Below are 21,074 nucleotides of genomic sequence, written 5' to 3' on the forward strand. Positions count from 1 at the left end.
TTTGCCAAAGAAGACTTCCTGAGATGAAAGACACATCAAACTACTTCTGAATGAATAATGGAGATCTTTTACAAAGTCCAAGAAATAGGTTGCTGGTCAACAATTTTCACTTAAAATGGGCATAATAGACGAATAACTTAGTTTTGTCAAGAAAAAAGCTAATAGCCTTGGCACGCTAGACCCTCTAGAGATGACACATAGCGTAGTGTTACTCACACCACAAACTAGGCAACCAAGCTTTTTTTCAGAGAGAGAGAGAGAGAGAGAGAGAGAGAGAGAGAGAGAGAGAGAGAGAGAGAGAGAGAGAGAGAGAGAGAAAACTGTAATTCTGTTTGAGTTATCAATGCTACAGTTAAATGCTAAAAACAAGGACCTGTTCTCTAAGTACTTCATTATAGAAGGAATTACAAACCCGAACAAAGTTCTGTAATAAGTGGTTAACTTATTCTGTAATAGACATATATATATATATATATATATATATATATATATATATATATATATATATATATATATATATATATATATATACATATATATATTACCTAGAAACTCATTTTAAATTGTGTTTTCAAGAGTATATTCCAACATTTTACTGTAACAGATTCTTTTATTGCAAATCCAGTTGCTATGCTGCATAAGTACAAAATGTACACATTTCTTGATGATGAACCATTAATCACTATTATTATTATTATTATTATTATTATTATTATTATTATTATTATTCATGTCAGGTGTCCATTTAAGTGTTTACGAGTACTCATACATTTTCTGTAACAAAAAAAACTTAATTGAATATTCATGCCCCTTAATTAAACAATCAAGTCACAGGTGATATTTACATTAACCCAAAACGTGCTATGCGTCGATTTTGTCGACGCATTATGAGTTGTCAAATTCAGTCTTGAACCCCCTGAGACTAATTGATTGATTGATTGAAAGTTTTCTGGCATCCTGATAACTAAGGTCATTGACTAGCTGAGTGACATAAATATATCATTTAACCAATCAAGTTGCAGCTGGAGGAAAGAGTTACCAGATATTTCATTGTTTTACATACAATAAAAGGAAAATTTCAGGGCGGCGGGCGGACCCATCGACGTACAGTGTTAGCGGTAAGATTGTTTTGCATTTCCTAATAAAAGTAAATGATTAGGGAATATCTAACACGAGAACTCATTCTAAGGTTGGTGCAAATACGGTACTGGGTGCGGTATTGTTTCAAAAATACAAGAGAAATAAGTTTCCATTAGTATAATGTCAGTAATGAATTAGCATACATGGAAACTCGTTACGCTGTGATAAAATGAGAATTTTTAGCTCTGGTTTCGGCCACTATCAACTTCTATCTAAATTATATTTACTCGTATATGGTCGTGAATTTTGTTGGGAAACAGACCATTAGTATTTAACATATCTGTAAACATCGAAAGTATTAAAAAGATGATTGATGAGATGGGCATCACATTTGCAACAATTTCAAGAAAAATATAGTCAATGTTTAAAGAAGAAAAAAAAATGTGTGCAGACTATCTCGGTAAAAAAAATGGGGGAAATTGTTATAAATAATCTCTCGAGGTGAGGATTACGAAGCATCTGTGATCAAACACGTAAATTAGGAGTGACAATTAATGAATCTATTACAACACGTAAAAGTGTAATGCCATGTATTTGCATTACGGCACAGGACAATGTAGGCAATCTCTACCAGTGCAGTAGGCATAGTACTTAGTACGTATGCTAAAACTTGAGAAAGTGCAAAAGGGACCTCGTCTAAAATTAGCCATGATTCAGAAATTATGCTATATCTTCGTAATAAACGATTTCCTTATGAAAGAGTAAACAGGAGTAATCATAATAATATCCAAGGAAATTATGTGAATATAAAGTTCTTTTATTTCAAAGATCTTACGAGCATTTTGGGACCAGATTTTAAAGATGTACCACTTGGCAACTGGGTTAATACTTACCCGAGGTAGGCACATAAGAGTTAGTTTGTGATAGAGGAAAACATCTTTCTGGAACTTCAGCTACAACAATCCTTAGGAAGGTAGATAAAAGTTCATGTTGTCTTCGCCTCTGTTATCTCTGTTCGCTTCAACATCCCTGAGCTTCATGGTATAAATACTTGATAAATGCTGAACTGTTCTTAGGAACTGAAGTGTTAATAAATGCCTAAGCCTAGTACATTTCAGTGCTTGTGAATTGTATAACCACTGTATTATTTCTGTAGTCACTCGGTTTACCTACTAAGTAGCCTAAACTTGAAATTAGCGTGATGTAATGCAGTGAAGCGTTAGTAAATCGTTTGATAGAAAGAAACTGTATCATGTACAGTACTTTATGATTTGCCACGAATAAGCAGAAGCAAATATAGAATGAGATATTTACTGTGTAATTATTTATTTTGTTTAGTAAAACTACAGCCTGATAAATTTGTAGGAGTTGTATTTTCTATTTATTTTTTTCTTAACGAATCTACAATTGAGTAAGTCATGGGTGTCGTTTAGTCTTTTAACTTTTACTGTATAACAATTTTACACACAGAGTCTGATCACTATTAGTCATAAAAAATAGTATTTAAATTGTAGACCCATGGTAGAGCATATCATAAAATCATTATCATGATTGCCTTTCTGAGCTTGTATATATATATATATATATATATATATATATATATATATATATATATATATATATATATATATATATATATATATATATATATATATGTGTGTGTGTGTGTGTGTGTGTGTGTGTGTGTGTGTGTGTGTTACGCTCAATCTTAATAATTGCCTAATGTGTACATTAGGCAGCGAAAATTGCCTAATATTTATATTGTGCAAAATGCGTGCCTGATCTGCACATTAAGCAAGACTTTCAGATTAGGCAACGATATTTTGCCTGAATTGAATAGTGTTATGCTGTCCTGTGGGTGGGGAGAAGCGTGTGTGGGGAGTGCGTGGACTGAGTGAATGCGTGGACTGTGTGAGTGCGTGGGAGTGTTTGTCGTGGAGTGAATACAGTCAGACAATGGTCGTGAATTTGTTATTGCCAGGAGTAATAGCACAGGTGGAGAGTGACGAAGATGCAGTGACAGGAGCAACAGCAGAAGTGGAGGGTGACGAAGATGCATTGACAGGAGCAACAGCAGAGGTGGAGAGTGATGAAGATGCAGTGACTGGAGCGACAGCAGAGACACAAAGTGGGTGTTAAGAGGAAATCCGAGATGCAGCTGATGCAGGACAATCCAAAGCAGCAGTTCGGATGACACGTCTTGGCAATCAATTTGTTCGACGATTAGAAGTTCGGCAGTGCGCTATAATGTGAGTTCCAGACGTTGATCGCGGCCCAACTGATCCGAAGAATCTTCTTGTGGTCGCCATGAAAGGAGAAGATGGGCTGTATACTGTAGGTTGCCGTGAGGGAGTTCTTGGATCCAAATACACAGCAGCTGATCTAAGTCTTATAGATCAGGTTTTGATTAAAGCAGATGATGTTCCTGATATTCGTCTCACTTTGAGAACAGCAACAGCAAAGGCTACTGGAGGACAAAGGTTTGTAAAGTGTCAATGTAGGACGCAGTGTTCGTCAGGACGATGCAGCTGCCGCAAGAAAGAAGTGAAATGCAACTCTGGTTGTCACCCAGGCAGAGCGTGCAAAAATTAAGTGTTGTTAGTATCACTGTGAATATCAGTTTTGTTTTTGTTTATTTGTGTTTACTTCATTTTGTGTAGCTATTATAAAAGTTTGTCTGGAATGAAGTTCATGTTTCTATCAGTTTGTATCAGTGTCTCTTTATCCTCCTTCCGCCTATTCATATTTATATTAGACAAAATTGTGTGACATATTCACATTCCGCAAAATGGGATTGCATAATTTGTGCAATGGGCAATTTTACGAGTTTTTCTGCCTAATATGTACACTGGGCAGACCATTTTGCCCAGTGTTCACATTGGGCAAAAATATGCTTAATGTACACATTAGGCAACTATTAACATTGAGCGTAACTTATATATATATATATATATATATATATATATATATATATATATATATATATATATATATATATATATATATATATATATATATATATATATATATATATATATATATATATATATATATATATATATATATATATATATAAATATTTATATATATATATATAAATATATATATATATATATATATATATATATATATATATATATATATATATATAAAGGGATCACTTTTCTACACTAGTTTATCGCAGTGTATCTTCTAACATGCACACCTTGGTCCTCTAACTTCGATGGGTCAGTAACAAGGGTTAACGAAGGACCAATATATGATCAACCGCAGATATAACGGTGGTGGAAAGAAATAGATCGGTACCACAACACTTTTTTCGGGGGGGGGGGGAATCACTTGAAGGTCTTTAATTTGTTTACGGTAGAAATAAGCACTGGAACATTAGTTTGCTTGATTGTATTGTACTTAGATACACCATCACCTTCAAAAAGTAAGTTAAGTTGCAGAGACTAATGAATTATCCACCTACTTGCTTTAAGTACAAACAAGTTATAATTAGTTAATGAAAATTCAGTCTTTACTACTGCCGTTTAACTGGTTCTCACCTAACACAATAGCTCAGCTGGTTTGGTTTCTTCTTTAGGTTGTAGATATTCCTGTTACAATGGCAGCAGCTGTTCTCAGTGTTGTGTTTATAGTGATTCTGCTTGCACGGTGATTAGACTGTTTTGCTATGGTAGTTGTAGCGGTTCAGCTCTCATATTCACAGGTGAAGGTCCGTCTTCGGGGGGGGGGGGGGGGGAAACGATGGCAGCGGACATATACTGAGGAGTGAAGTTGTGAGGCCCTCCCAAGGATGCATTCATTGCCCATGGTGAATAAAATGTCTCCCTGTCCGAAATAAAAAGACAAGATTGGTAGAAAAATCCAAAAAAGAAAAAGGAACTTCTTAAGATTTTAAAATCATGGGGTAGGAAATTTATCCCAGGGAAATATAGCTGTCACGGAAATGATGAGCTGATTAAAAATGGGAAGCATTGAGGCCGATGGATTTTTAATCCTTTGCTTGAGAGGACTGGACGAGTTTTTACCTATCTTGGTTGGTTGAAGGTCAGGTAAAATTATAATTTTACCTGACCTTCAACCACCAGCCACCGCTTATCTCATATAATTATAATTATATGAGATAAGCGGTGGCTGAGACACTGGATTTCAGAAAAGGTAAGGGATTTTGGTTTAACCCATTTCTTCCCAAATTTTTTTTTTTTCTTTGGATTTCAAATTTTTACACTAAATCTAGTTCATAAGGATCCAAAATCAGTAGAATACATAATTTTTTTCAGCTGCATTCATTGTACAATGAATAATGGAGTGTGACATATATGTCACGCTAGGCAGTAACGAGTACATTTGGGGGAAATATGAAAAATTCTGTTCTATTTTGAAAGGTTTATTGTTTGCTGTTATATAAGTGACATAACTAAATACAAAAGAAGTCTACTGTTTTCATACATGAACTACCGTAGTCACAACCACCAAATGAATGGAATTTGAAAATTACAATAAAAAAACAAGACAAAAGAAATAGTCAGTGTATTAAATCTTGCAATTAGAATCAAAACAAAGATTAAATTGCCAGTTCAAAATGCTAACATAAAATAATCAACTTTTCATTGCAACTGATACATCATGTGGCACATCATTGAAGTCTATTTTGTGTGAAACGCTAAATTGCAAGACAAACACAGACCTACATCACACTTATTACACTGACTGGAAGGAGATTTGCTACACAGATTTCCAGCACATCTACGTCTTTTCTTGTTTGGGGTCTCTATCAGGTAGTGTTCTATTCCATCAAAACGAATGTCATCAAGAACTCTCTTACAACCTGTTTCCCCCTGGGAAGGTCTCCCAGGCCCTTTAGGAGGGATCCCATATCTCTTCAGATAGCTTTCAGCAATCTGTTCTTTGAAATCTAGCTGAGGTAAACATCCACCTGACTTTTTATGAAGAATCCAAGCATTTTGCACTGATACATCTAATAACCAGGTAAAAATACACCACCACCACTTCTTACCCCTAATAGATACTCTATAATTATTCACATTCTGGTCTTGACGGTCAGTTCCACCCATGTGGTTATTGTATTCTCGAATAACTAATGGGCAGTCAACTTCAATATTTTTTTTCTCTTTTTGAGAGTATCTTTTCACCTTACTAAGGGGTTCCCTTCCATGAGCAGTTGATGCAATGGTGACAACCGAATTATCCATCCATCTGCATAATGAAATGTTATTTGCCTTATCTATGATGAAGTCTGATGTTCCCCTTTTTTCTTTTTTCATCTCAGAAACTGCTTTCAAAGGGCATTTTTCCGCCTATTGTCTCTTATTGTTCCCGTAGCAGTATAGTTTTGCTCACTCAGGTGTTGGAGAAGAGGAAAAGAGGTAAAAAGGTTATCAAAGTAATAGCTGTATGGGAGTTGTATTTTATCATCTGGCAATGACTTTATATTTTTCAGAACAGTGGCTCCACATTTGCCAAACGCTTTCTCCTCATATGAATTACCTTCATATGTTTTACCTTGGTATAAGTCAAAGCTTACTAAATAGCCTGCATCAGTATTCAGGCACCAAACTTTATAACCAAAGCGTATTGGTTTGTTTCGAATACACTGCTTGCATCCATGGCGGCCAAAATATTCAACCATTGCCTCGTCATGAGATAGATGCTGCTCTGGTTGAAAATGAGACAAAAATCGAGTGGAAAGTAGCCTTATCAGGGGACGGAGTTTAGCATATTTATCTGAATCATCAAGATTAGTATTATCTGCTAAATGTATGAACTGCATTATTTTATCAAATCTGTTCTTTCTCATTGCAGAATACACTGCCTCATTTCTAGTCACTGGAGAATTCTTCCAGTAAAGTCTCCGTGATGGAACTGGAACAATGCCAGATAAAAGTAATATGCCAAGGAAAACCTTTAGTTCTTTTTCATTTGTTGAGAAGGAAATTTCTCCCTTGTAACGAGCATAAAGAGCTGACTGTTCTATTATCAATCTGAAAACTTCCTCATCAAAAAACAATTCGAATAATTCACATGGTGATAAGTTCCGGTATTGACTGTAATTCGCCTCAGGAAAAATTGGTTTTGGTGAAGAAAATGTTGCCTTTCTAGTCCACTTTGGAGTTTTGAAGCAATAACTAGAGTCATCATAGTTCTCCAAGTCCTCTCCTAAATTTCCAAGCCGAACTCCATTTGGAAGAGCTGCTTCACCTGCAGCATCTAATTGTTTACCAGAGAGATTATCAATTAGACCACCTTGATCTTCATCAGCAGAATCTTCGTCAGTCAGACCATCATCAGCAGGCTCAATAAAAACATCTGCAGCAATATCTTCTTTCTCTAACTCTGCTAGTATTTCATTGACAGTCAGAGACCTGAAAAAAAAAATAAAAACGTGTTATCTCTGGATTAAATTTAACAAAGTAACTTATTAATGAGTTAAAATAACTAAAAGTGTAGTAAAGTAAAGTAAAAGAAAGAAAATGAAGCCATAGAATGTTTTATATCACTAGAAAGATATCACTATCAGTTTAAATACAGTAAAATAGAAAAAGGCATAAATGTCCCTGTATCATCCTAGCGTAACATATATGTCACAGAAAATATAAAATGCACTGCTGCCAATATTATAAATCCTAGATATTCATTATTAGCACAGACATTTCTCTATAGCCATATTTCAAGTATTTTATCAAAAAACAATACAATATATCTGATGAAAATGGCAAAATAATACTCACTTTTTGCCTGAACTCATTTTCACACCGGAGCAAAAACAGCACTTCTGCACAGAACGGTGTCACTCCCTTGAATGAACTTCTATTCCTGTAAAAACTTGTATGCAAGTAGATACATGTATTAGCTCTCACACACAGGACCTATCATGAAACAAGTTTCAACATGTAAACGTGTGGTGTAAGTTAACTGAACATATGTTCTACGTAACATATATGTCACGCTAGTACAAAATGGGTGCATTAGCGGGTGGCCTCGTATGCTAGTGGCTAATATTAGATGGTCGAAAGACAAGTAAAAATTTAGGAGAGCTATCGGTATCAAAGGATTTGGCTTCCGAAAAAGGGTCAAAATTTATTGGAATTATCATTGAGGACTTTGAAAATAGAGTAACTAATCAACACATGTTCCTTCAGGTAGGTTAATGGTATATGCTGGAGCCGATGTATAGGTACGTGTGTTTCTCTAAGATTGACAATATGAGTGGCTAATCCAACTGTCATATTTATGAGACAGCTTTGTCTTAATCTCTTTCAGGATTTTGAGATTCAGGTGCAGTTCAAGAAGGTAATTTTATATGAGCGGGACAGGCCGGAAGGGGGGGGGGGGGGGCGTGCAGGTAATATGGCAATTAGCAATATGAACAGTGGTATCAAAGAGGTTGAAAAGATATTCATTTTGATACTAAAGACAGATAGACAGGCCTATGGATTATAGAATTGCATTTCAGTTTAAACCAAACAGTATATGAAAAGTGATATAAACTTTTTAGTAGCATTCTTAATTCCAATATTAACTAATTCAATACTTGGTATGCAGGATCCCTTTTGTTCGAGATCCTGTAAGATTTCGATGTATTTCAGTTGAGACCAGGTAGCATATTAAAAAAAAAGACAAATTTGTTAGTAGAGCAGTTAATTCTAATATTAACTAATTCAATATTAATTGTGAGGGTTGCTAAATTTATATTTTTGATCAAAATACCTGTAAGAGATCAGACGATATATAAATATATATATATATATATATATATATATATATATATATATATATATATATATAATGTATATATGTAATGTATATATATATATATATATATATATATATATATATATAATGTATATATGTAATGTATATATATATATATATATATATATATATATATATATATATATATATATATACATATATATATATAGTGTATATATATATATATATATATATATATATATATATATATATATATATATATATGTATATAGAGTCTTACAGCTGGCAATTACATAAACTCCCGAGGTCCTCACTAACTTGTTTATTTTTACATAAATCAATTATACTTGATAAATGCCCGAGCTCTCAGAATATTAAATAACTCCCAGACGGCAACATATAAAAACACTGAATATCCAAAGGTCTCTTACGTACATTTAAAACAAATTTAAGTAATTATTTCACATGAGGTATTCAAACATAACCTCTTACTTTGACTCTTACTCAGGTATTACGAACAAGCAGTAATATGAAATAAAGGTGATCGAAATACTACACACTTGAAAAAAATTAGTATATTCTATAAAAGTTACAACAACAATGCCGAAAAGAATTAACACCAAAATTAAATTACTCGAAATATTATATCTGAAAAAAATCATAGCTTGCGACAAAAGAAATTCTCTGAAAAAAATAATTATACAATCACTTGTTTCACTGGAAATTAATTTATAAAAATATATAATTTTGATAATTAATGACAATACTTAACACTTTAACACTCTAATGCAGTGGTTCCCAACCTTTTTCAGCTTGTTACCCAATTTAGCATGCCACATTAAGCATGTTACCCCTTTCACAAAATGTTGTCAACATTTATATATATATATATGGCTAAACTAAAACACTAGAGATAATTTCTTTTATTTATTGTATTAGTACATTTTGCATCTCTAATGACTTACCAAAGATGTCAAGAGCATCAGTGAGATGGTTGGAGTTGCATATTTGAAGCTAGTTGAGGAATTCTTGGTTTCGTGGTTGAAAGTGCCAGCCTGGCATCGTTTGCAACATTCAAGCGAGTCCTCTTTTTTGTTTTCATCCACAGCACAGTTGAGAACCCCTTCTCGCACAGATACGTTGTTGAGAATGATACCAACAACTTCAAGGCTCTCTTGGACAGAGTTGGCGAGTCGGCTAGTCGTGAAATCCAAAAGGAATCTGCATTTTGGTTTTGGAATTCGATTTTCAAGGCTTCATTGGCTCGCATTGTGATCCACTCCTCCTTTGCAGGGAAATCATCATCATGAATGGCCTCATCAGGTACAGAGAAGGGATGAATGATCCACTGAAGACTGGCTGTTTCTTGGTCACTCTCTGGAAAGTAGTGATGCATGCTTGTTTCAAGCCCCTTCAAATGGTCGCTCATCTCTTTGTTGATGGTCTGTAGAAGAGATCCAGTATCATGACTATTCTCCTCAATAAACTGGTCTAGGGTGGGGAACTGGGCGATCACTCCTTTCTCCAAGCGCCGAATCCAGAGTCTCAGTTTCGCCAGAAATGCAGCCACAGTGTGACGGGCATCAATGACAGTCGTGTTTCGGCACTGGATTTGCAGATTACCACTGTTCAGCTCCGCAAATATGTCAGCCAAGTAACAAAGTCGAGCAAGCCACTCCTTATCAGTGAACTTGGTAGCAAAAGGAGATCCTTTTTGTTCCAGAAATTCCTGTATAGCCTTTCGGAGCTCAATGACACGATGTACAACCTTGCCTCGTGACAACCAGCGAACATCGGTGTGGTAAAGCAGAACTTGATACTCTTATCCCATTTCCTTGCACAGCTCCTTGAATATGCGCGAATTCACATCCCTGGACTTGATGAAGTTGACGATTTTCAACACATCTTCAAACACTAACTTCAGATTACCAGGCAGGCTTTTCGATCCAAGAGAGTACCGATGAATGATGCAATGATCTACAGAAATTTCTGGATTGACAGCTTGTATGAGGCCCCGTAATCCACGATGACCACCCATCATACTTTTCGGTTACCACACACTTAGCTATATATTTTTTCTTTTCTAATACTGTATATTAGTTTTTGATATTTATTGTTATTTGATTTAGCTTTGTTACTTACTTATAATAGGTTTACTTTACAACTTAAAATACTAAGACTAAGTTAACATTAATCCTAATACCAATGCTTACTTGATTTTCAGAATTCTTAACATTTTTCTGTCACCCCTCCATTACCCCCGAAAAATTGCTAAATTACCCCCGGGGGTAATTTACCCCCAGGTTGGGAACCAATGCTCTAATGGTTAAACACTTAATGAAATTCATATAAAAGTAACTGATACATTCACGTGTTATAGATCACACGAGGTAACCGAACAGTTAAGCCAAAACAAATAGCTACAGGCCGACTAAGGGAAAGGCCCGTGCCACCAAGAACAAATACACTTCACTGGTTTACCACAAATCCAGCAGGGCCTGTTACAAAAATTTATATCAAACAATTACTTACATTAACACCATACACTTGAAATAACATTCAAGGTTTCAATTATGTCTGAACACTCTATACACAATATATGTTAGATAGAAATTGTTAATCACGTTTAAGAGGGAGCACACTTGACACACTTGAGAGGAGTGAGGCGGACGAACTTTGGGTCTTTCAAATGCATAGGCTGGATCTCTTCTGCTGCTCATGAATTCCTATTGGTATATATATATATATATATATATATATATATATATATATATATATATATATATATATACTGTATGTATATATAAATATATATGTATATATAGATATATATGTATATTTATATATAAATATATGTATATATATATATATATCTATATATATATATATATATACATATATATATATTTATATATATATATATATATATATATATATATATATATATATATATATATATATATATATATATATATATATATATAGATAGATAGATAGATAGATATATATCTATATATATACATATATATATATAGATATATATATATATATATATATATATATATATATATATACAGTATATATATATATATATATATATATATATATATATATATATATATATACACAAACATATACATGTATATATATATATATATATATATATATATATATATATATATATATATATATATATTATATATATATATATATATATATATATATATATATATATATATATATATATATATATATTGACTTAAAACTTATAGATCCCTCTAGGGGTCTGGAAGCTTGGGGGGGGGGGCTGTACTTACTGCGCCAAAATTAGCAACTAAGTAAATCAAACAAGTGAACTGACCATACTTTCAAAGCAACCCTCTTTCAGCTAATTCCGTCCACCAACTCTTTAACACATTAAAAAAAAAAAAGTAAATCTATTACAAGAAGTTTCATGTACATTCTAACCATGAGGAAATATAAAATTGACGTAATACCTCGTAAACATAATGTAAGTCCATGTGTTCATTCCTCGTAAGGGTCATACAGCATATTTTTTCGAGATTACATAAAACTTCGTAATAAAATAAATGAGATAAAAGGTTAATTCTTGAAAATTAGCTGAATTTATATATACTGACTCGAATGAAAAGTACTATTAAATGAACAACGAAAGTCCTATATAATTTACATACAATTACTTAAAATTACATGAGAGGAGCTGGCTATACCTCTTAAATGCACAAATAAAATACTTGAATAAAATATTTACTCTCTACTAGACCAGTTTCGTAAAATAGTTTCCCCAAAAAAGATTATTTATTCCGTGCCTGAATCCACAGAGTCAGCCAGAGATAAATAATCTGCAACCACTTTATGCTGATGTATGCTTTACATCAATACAATATGGTTGCAAACATAATGACTACCTTGTTAACCTTTGATTATTATTCTTCATCTTATTAACAAAAATGTAAGCATTGTGTTCAGAGTGAACTGTAATCTCTTAATTTTGGGGTATGTTCACGTACACTTCGAATTCGCTTATCGGTGTGACTAACGCTAGCATTTCCTTTTCAACTGTCGAGTAAGCTCATTGATGCTTCTTCAGCTTTGACGACATAAAACAAACAGGGGGAAGAATTCCTTCACTGTCTTCTTGTGATAAGACGGCTCCAATCCCATTATCTGACGCATCCATTTGGATAAGGAATTTCTTGTTGAAATAATTTGCTCATAGTATCGGTTTCGAAGTTAATAAACCCTTTATAGTTTATACTGTCAAAGGAATCCTGGCACTCGCTGATCCATACATATTTTTTTTTGGGGCAAGTCCAATCTATCAGGGGAGCGACTACAGCTGAAACGTTCGGGCAAAAACGTAGGTAGAATCCTGCTATCCCTAAAAATCGTTATAATTGCTTTCTCGTTGTGGGGGAAGGGTGAGGCTTTCCTTATTCCTTCTACGTTGATGGCTACTGGGGGAATTTTTCCTCTTCCTCCTTCAAATCCAAAGTAACGAACTGCTGCCTTTCCAAATTCGCTTTTCTTCAGGTTAATCTTCAGGTGTGTTCCTCGCAGCTTTTGAAATACCTTCTTTAGGATTTGGAGATGTTCTTCCCAGGTCAATGAATATACCACAATATCATCGAGATATATGCCTACTCCTTCAATATATCCTAGAAGGTTATCCATCACTCGTTGAAAGGTAGTGGGGCCATTCATTTGACCCAATGGCATGATAGTGTATTTATATAACCCAGATAGGGTTATAATATTTGATAACAATTTTGGGTTGTCATTTGGTAATAGCCTTTAAACAAGTCAACCTTGCTTATTCAATATTTAGTAGTTATTCTATGAGCGGCAATGGATACTTATCGGCCAGACTGATCAAATTCAACTTTCGGCAGTCTGTAGACATCTCTGGTTTTTTCACAAGAAAGTATGGAGAACTGTAAGGGCTAGAACTTTGTTTGGCTAATCTCTTTTGTAACATATAGTCCACTTCTTGTCTCATAACTTCTCAGTGATAGGGTGACAGTCGATAAGTACGTTGTTTGAATGGTTTTTCCATTGTTTTAAGGTGTATCTCATGCTTCGCAAAGTTAATTCGTTTCAAGACAGTCGAGACAATTTAAGGGAAACTTTTAATCATTTGGCTTAATTCCTCTTGCTGCTCCTGGTTCAAATAAGTTAATTTCTCTTCCTAGTTCCGAAGGATAGACGAATTATTCACTTTGCTTACTCCCCACCACAGATCTATCATCGCCTTTCGTGGATGGTATGGTTTGCGCCACACACCTGTGAAGCTTCAGTCTCGTTTTCAATTAAGTATGGCTTCAGTAGGTTAACGTGTACTTTCCCTTGACTTTTCCTTCTTTCTGAGGTTTCGATAACTTAGAGCAGGTCATTGATCTTTTCCAAAATCTTAAATGGTCCTTGGAACTTGTTGGTAAGTGGGAGTCATATCAGTAAGAAAACCAACGCCAGTTGTCCGACCGCAAACTGTCTGTCCTTACTTTTTATATCAAACCTTTTCTTCATTTGTCCCTGACTCGTTTTAAAGTTTTCTAGGGAAATTTTCCTTATCACGTTGATCTTTTTCCTCAAATTCTTGACAAAATTCTTCATCCATTTTTTCTCGATCTTTCCATTTTTCTGCTAACATTTTAATCAGTCCCCGTACTTCTCGTCTAAATACCATTTCATTTGGTCTACATCCCATGTTTTCTTGATAAGTATTGTGTACCTAAAATGATATTAGTGGTAGTTCGATATCCCTATTATTTCCTCTTTCGTTGCAGTACTTTGTCAACATACTCTTCAAGGTTTGATGAAACCTCTCTAATGCAATTTGGGTCTTCGGGTAATAAACTGTGGATAAATGTTGTTTCACATCAAACAGTATCTTCACGTCTTGAAGCCACTTTGACATGAAATTTGTTCTGCAGTCACTCTTAACGATTTCTGGAATACCAAACCTAATAAAAAAGTCTAATAACTTCCAAGCGATTACTCTGGCACTGATGTTCCTGACGGGCATGGCTTCTGGTTATCTCGTTACTAGACACATCAAGGTTAACATATGTTCGTGACCTTTCTTCGTCATTGGTAACGGTTCCAAAATGTCGATTATTACTTTACTGAAGGGTTCTCACACTTCAATCGGGAGCTTTCTTAATGAACTCGTTATGCTTTCCAGCCATCTTACAAACGTAACATGCACGGCAAAACTGGCTCACGTCCTTATGCAGGCCAGGCCAGAAAAAGTGTTTCCTAATCCTCTTCCTTATTCCCATGTATTGTGTCTCGTGCACTATGGCAATCACCTGCCTTCTCAACGGTGCGGGAATTAATATCTTACGGTATATATCCCATTGGGCATTTTCAGGGATATCGACAGGTCTATGCTTCCTCATAAGCAACCAATCCTTAAGATAATAACAGGTAGGAGACTGCTGTACATTCGTCTCGTCCACCACACGGTGCAAAAACTCTGTCAAAGGGACCGTCCGCCATTTTTTTTCCAATGATCCAAAATACACAATTTCTCTATATGTTTAGACATATATGATACCTTTATCATGTAAAATTTTCAAGACATTTGATCAAAACTCTTTGATTTTTTAGCAAAAATTATGATTTGAAAAAAAAAATAATTTAGGTACATTTTTCCCCACTACTACGACACCAATTGTATTGAATCTAATACCATAAAAACGACTTTATAAACCGAACAATTCTGTCAGACAGAATTTTTATTTTCGTTTTTTTTTTTAACAAATTTTTATTTTCTTTCCTAGTCTAGACGGAAAATAATCGTGAAAAAGAAAGTAAAATAAAAAATCTAAATTCCGATTGACAGAATTGTGGGGTTTTTATTCTTCTTTTCAATGGTATCATTCTCTCTAACATCAAACAACAAATAAGTGGGAAAAATGTACCTAAGTGTGAATAAGTATGTTTATGAGTTTTGAGCTTTCAAGGATTTGCAACAAATTTTTGCTTTTTTTCTTAAAGAAATAAAGATAACATTATTATGAAAAATGTTATTGTTTATTCCTACATAAACGCACGCTAAACGAGGTATTTGAACCCTCAGTTTACTATTACTATGTTACGAGTTGCCAGCAATCTCTCATTGTTGCCAGTGTTCTAGTTAGTATGTTTCAGCTTTGTACTCTTATTCATGTTTCCCTCTCTTCTTGGTTCTTTTTTTTTTCTCCGCTTACTTTTTGCTCTTTCTATCACCTCTGGTAACATTGGCCTTGCTATAAAGTTCCAGAGGACGTTGAGAAGGCACAAAGTAATACGAACTTCAAGTAAACAAACACATGCATTATAACTTCTATACGCCTTTGGAAACTCTGGCTGATGTTCTTGTAGCTGGTAGTTTTCATTTACCTACCCACTACCAATGCCTTCCATCTCTGCCAGAAGTACGAGATTTCGAAACATGAGAGAGAGAGAGAGAGAGAGAGAGGAGAGAGAGAGAGAGAGAGGAGAGAGAGAGAGAGAGATCATGAATTTAATTTTGGAGTGATAGCATTTGATTTATATAGGTAGCAGTTCAAATTGAGAGAGAGAGAGAGAGAGAGAGAGAGAGAGAGAGAGAGAGAGAGAGAGAGAGAGATCAACTATTATTTGATTCTAAGAGAGTTGAACATTGGTATTATAGTATTTTGTATAAATGGCAGTTTTAAATAATTCGCGATAGAGAGAGAGAGAGAGAGAGAGAGAGAGAGAGAGAGAGAGAGAGAGAGAGAGCGAGAGAGAGAGAGAGAGAGAGAGAGAGAAAGATAGAGAGAGAGAGAGAGAGAGAGAGAGAGAGAGAGAGAGAGAGAGAGAGAGATGCAAAAATAAACACAAATACAATACTGTCAAACTCAGTCATGCAGACGACGCAGTAATGATGACATCATCATTTAAAGACTGCTATATCTTCATTATTTGGAAAAATAATTGACTATTTGTTCTTTCTATGACTCTAGGTAACATTGGCCTTGCTATAAAGTTCCCGAGGACGTTGTGAAAACACAATATACATACAAACTTCAAGTAAACAAACACATGCATTATAACTTCTATACGTCTTTAGAAACTCCGGCTGTTGTTCTCGTAGGAGTAGATTTCGTTCTGTGACGCTCTTCCAAATGCCTTCCATTTCTGCCAGACGTACGAGATGTCAAAACATAAGTAAAAAAATCGCAATAAATATGCAAAAATAAACACACGAAGACGATTCTGTCAAACTCAGTCATGCAGACGACACAGTAAGGATGACGTCATCATTTAAAGACCGCTATATCTTCGTTATTTGTAAAAACAATTGGCTAAAACTTCTGGAGAGCATGTACGACATGTTTATGCATACATAGAAGCAATAAAACGATTTTCGATATCTGAAAGTTGGTATGTCATAACACCACGGCGGGCGGTCCCATTAATGTCACATCCTTCCTTTGCATTTCTATCAGCCTTTTCATACTCACTTGTCCTAATTCTAATGCTGAGATTCCTATTTCTTCCAGGTTCATTGCTTCTTTGTCTTCTTGTCCACTCGTCTGTCTTTCCTCTTCTCTCGGGCTCTCTCATGAGTTCTCCTCTCGGGTACCATCATGGGAATCCTCTTTGTCTGAAAACAAATCCTCCAAGTTCATTGCTCCTTCAGTTTCTCTTTCTGTCTTTGCAGCCACTTTCTTTGTCATACTCCTGGTCGAACACAACTAGGAAAGAGATACAGATAGTCCCTCTCGAGTTCAGCCATAGGACTATACTTTAATGGTTTCTCTGTTACAATGGGACAAGTCACAAATGGCGCTTCTCCAGCTTCATTACCCAGCTGGACATCTACTCCTTCAACAGCCAATAAATCCTTCACCGCAAAATCAAAATGACCTGTCACCAATTCGTATGAAAGTTTCAAACTGCTGATAGGGGTAACCCCTTCACCTCTTATCCTCTTCAAAATAACAGTCTCTTGTGAGACACTTCCACCAACGGGTGTATACCTAGTGTCACTACACCATGGTTACAACCTGTGTTGCGCAATATTTTGACCATGAGTCTGCTCACTCCCATATATAGTGGGTAACATTCCTTCATAATTATACAGTTTTAAAAGCATCCACGCTGTTTTGGTTTGTGCTATTTGGCATGTAATCGTTAGGTGGCTTTTTTCCCTTATCGCCCTTTCCCATTTTCTTCTTGTCTTCTCATTCTGTGAAGTTGGATTATCCTTAACAACTTGGGCAACGGGTTACGGTTGGCTCAACCAATATTCCTTACTCATATGGACTCGCTTGTCACAACTATAACAAACAATATTAACCTTCTGCATGTCTTTCACGATATCTGAAGGAGGACGATTTGACTTTTGTTGCGGTGGGACTATTACATTCTGCTTAAGAACATAACCAGTGGTACTTCCCCTATAACTATTGAATTTGTTCACCTAATTATTACTCTACTGGTTTCCATTGTTCGGCATATACTTAGCACTTGGTTGGAACAATAGTTGAAATTTTATACCCTAGGAGGGTTTACAACTGATAATATTATAATCTTCACTCAGCGAAGCGGCTTTATCATGTTTCTTGACCTCTCTCTCTCAAGTATGTTCAAATATGTTCATGAATTCCTCGTAGATATTGTTTCAGCAGTATCAATTCTACTAAATCAGTCATCTCTCTCACGTTAACAGCCTTTATCCATCTCTTAAAACATCGGCGTGCCTTATAGGAGTAACCAAGGAAAGTCATTTTCTTGTCCTTCTGCAAACTTCAGAATTTTCATTATAGTATTCAGGGGTCATCTGATACACTTGTAACATTCTCTTCTTCACTTCTTGATACTCCTTCCTCTGATCCTGAGACAAGGCAAGATAGCACTGCATCCTTTTCCAATGAGGACACTTTTCAATAACAAAGACCATTTATCTATTGGTCATTCCTTCGTTGATGCGACTGTTTCAAAATGATCAAAGAACTCGTCAGGAGCTTCTTTGAATTTTGGAATTAACCTCAGTGCATTCGTCACACTAAACACGGGATCGTGCATAGCTGAGGTCATCTCTGTATGCGTTGCTTACTTTGCACAAGCAATAAACAACTCCAACTACCTCGCATATCGTGCAATCTCTCTTGCCTCTTCCTTCTCCTTTTCTTCTCTTTCTCTTTCTTCTCGTCTTGCTTCCATTTCCCTCGCATAAGTTACAATTTCTCTGGCTTCTTCTGCCTCTCCTTTTTCTTGTCTTCTCTCTCTTTCTTCTCGCTCTGCCATCATCTTCATCTTAATCAAATTATCTTCCACTGCATTTTGTCGAATTTCACCCTCTACATTCCTTTTTGCTTTCATGCATTCAGTTTGCAGGTCAAATGGTCTTTGCTTCCCTACAAATTCTGCTTCAGCTTCCTCCAACAGTTCACAAGTGGCTACAATATCTTCTTCCGCCAATTTGCTTGAGTTTATCAATGCTTTGGACACTCGATTTGGGCTTTTATTATTCCACTTTGGTTTATGCTGGCTGGCCAACACCAGCCATATTGTGTCGACTTTTTGATACCCTTGACAGTGAGGCATTTGTCGATTGAATGCCCCTCTTATAGCACAAAAAGAAATAGATATCTCTTTGAGGCTCAGGGTGAGGATAGCAGGTTAATCCTTGCCAAGATCCTTGGACATGATGCATCATATAATGCTAGTGGCATTTTTAGATTTATATTTGAAGCAGGTGTTCTTAATGCTATTTAACTTTTATAACATACTTACTTTTCTGGTTTTAACTGAATACTTTTTTAATCTTTATTTATAATAAACGATATTGGTGTCAATGACCTTCGATCTCAGGATGCCAGAGAACTTCAAATCATTCATTATTCCACTTTTCGCATGGCACCACATGCCATTAAAATGGAGAGCCACTGAAGTTTAGTTACATTAGCTTTTTACAATTCCTGAAGAATGTTTTTTTTTCAAAAACTCTTGGATATTAAATTGTGCCATCTTGTACTTTACCAAACATTATACCCCTCCAAAAATATGTATCCTAGCAATACCAAGAATCCTATGAATACTAAACTGTTCAAAGCTTTAATCAAAACACGGCCCTGTTGTCACCAATATTTAAAACAGACTCGCTCGATCCCATGGGTCTGGGCACCAAAAATACATATTACGGCTGGCAAATTACATAAACTCCTGCACTCCAAACTCACCAGTTTATTTTTATATAGGTCAATTATACTGGAAAAATACCCGTGTTCTGAGAATATTATATAACTGCCAGACAGCAGTATATAAAACACTCAATATCCAAAGGTCTCTTACGTACACACAAAACAATACTGGGTGATTATTTTAATTGGAGTATTAAAAAAAACCTCTTTTTTTTAATTCTTAGTTAGGGATTATGAGCAAGCACGATGATGAAATATTGGTGATCGAAATAATACACACTTCACAAAAAATATATTCTATAAAAGTTACACCAGCATTACCAAAAAGAATTATCACCAAAATGAAAAAACTCAAAATATTGAATCTGAAATATTGAAACCTTAGCCTATAACAAAAGAAAGATTCATTGAAAAAAAATATACAATCACTTGCTTCACTAGAAATTAATTTAAAAAAATACTTAATTTTGATAATTAATGATAATAGTAAACACTTTAGCACTCTAATGATTAAACCTTTAATTAAATTTACATACGAGTAACTTATACACATACTTCTTTTGGATCACACAAGGTAACCGAATACACAAATAAAATACTTGGATAAAATATTACCACAATACTAGACCAGCTTCGTAAGAATAGTATATATATTATCATAAAGTATGGAACCCGGGTCTGAGCACCCAAAATATATTATATGATTACCACTCTCGAATTCTGGGCATTGAAAAATATACTATACTCTATTATACTATACTATTCCAGATTACCTTGTTTGCTTTTACATTAAAACTGTTACCCTTTAAAGCATTAATACCTAAATTCTGAGACCGTTAAATAACTCCCAGGCAATTATAGTTAAAACACTGAATATCCAGAGGTCTCTTAAGCACACTCAAAACTAAACTGGGTAATTACTTTTTTTTAAGTACTATTAACACTTATCTATCTCTCACTGAGGTCCTTAACAGGAATCGAGTGGAACGTGGTCCTAAATAAAGATGATTGAAATAATACACACGTTACAAAAATAAATATATTCTATATAGATTACAACACTTTGAAAAGAAT

General features: G+C 34.9%; 2 protein-coding genes across 2 annotated transcripts; both read right to left on the reverse strand.

Annotated features, from left to right (window-relative positions):
- Positions 1–5,756: 5,756 nt before the first annotated feature.
- Positions 5,757–8,062, reverse strand: LOC137643520 (piggyBac transposable element-derived protein 3-like). Its single transcript, XM_068376274.1, has 2 exons — positions 7,836–8,062; positions 5,757–7,469 (listed from the first exon to the last, which is right to left on the reverse strand). The coding sequence occupies exons 1-2, from the start codon at positions 7,850–7,852 to the stop codon at positions 6,386–6,388; spliced, it is 1,101 nt and encodes a 366-aa protein (XP_068232375.1). The 5' UTR covers positions 7,853–8,062; the 3' UTR covers positions 5,757–6,385.
- Positions 8,063–9,802: 1,740 nt separating this feature from the next.
- On the reverse strand, positions 9,803–10,858 carry LOC137623657 (protein FAM200C-like). The gene is made up of 2 exons (XM_068354515.1): positions 10,688–10,858; positions 9,803–10,549 (listed from the first exon to the last, which is right to left on the reverse strand). Exons 1-2 carry the CDS (start codon positions 10,856–10,858, stop codon positions 9,803–9,805), a joined length of 918 nt encoding a protein of 305 aa, XP_068210616.1.
- Between the last annotated feature and the right edge of the window lie 10,216 nt (positions 10,859–21,074).

This window comes from Palaemon carinicauda, chromosome 1, assembly GCF_036898095.1.
Source record: "Palaemon carinicauda isolate YSFRI2023 chromosome 1, ASM3689809v2, whole genome shotgun sequence".
NCBI lineage: Eukaryota > Metazoa > Arthropoda > Malacostraca > Decapoda > Palaemonidae > Palaemon > Palaemon carinicauda.

What these genes read in the sequence shown, in the direction of transcription:
- LOC137623657 (XM_068354515.1), bottom strand. Translation starts at nt 10,858, where the DNA reads ATGGGTGGTCATCGTGGATTACGGGGCCTCATACAAGCTGTCAATCCA. An exon ending in ACTTCATCAAGTCCAGGGAT is followed by an intron (nt 10,550 to 10,687) that starts GTGAATTCGCGC and finishes AAGGCTATACAG; the next exon opens with GAATTTCTGGAACAAAAAGG.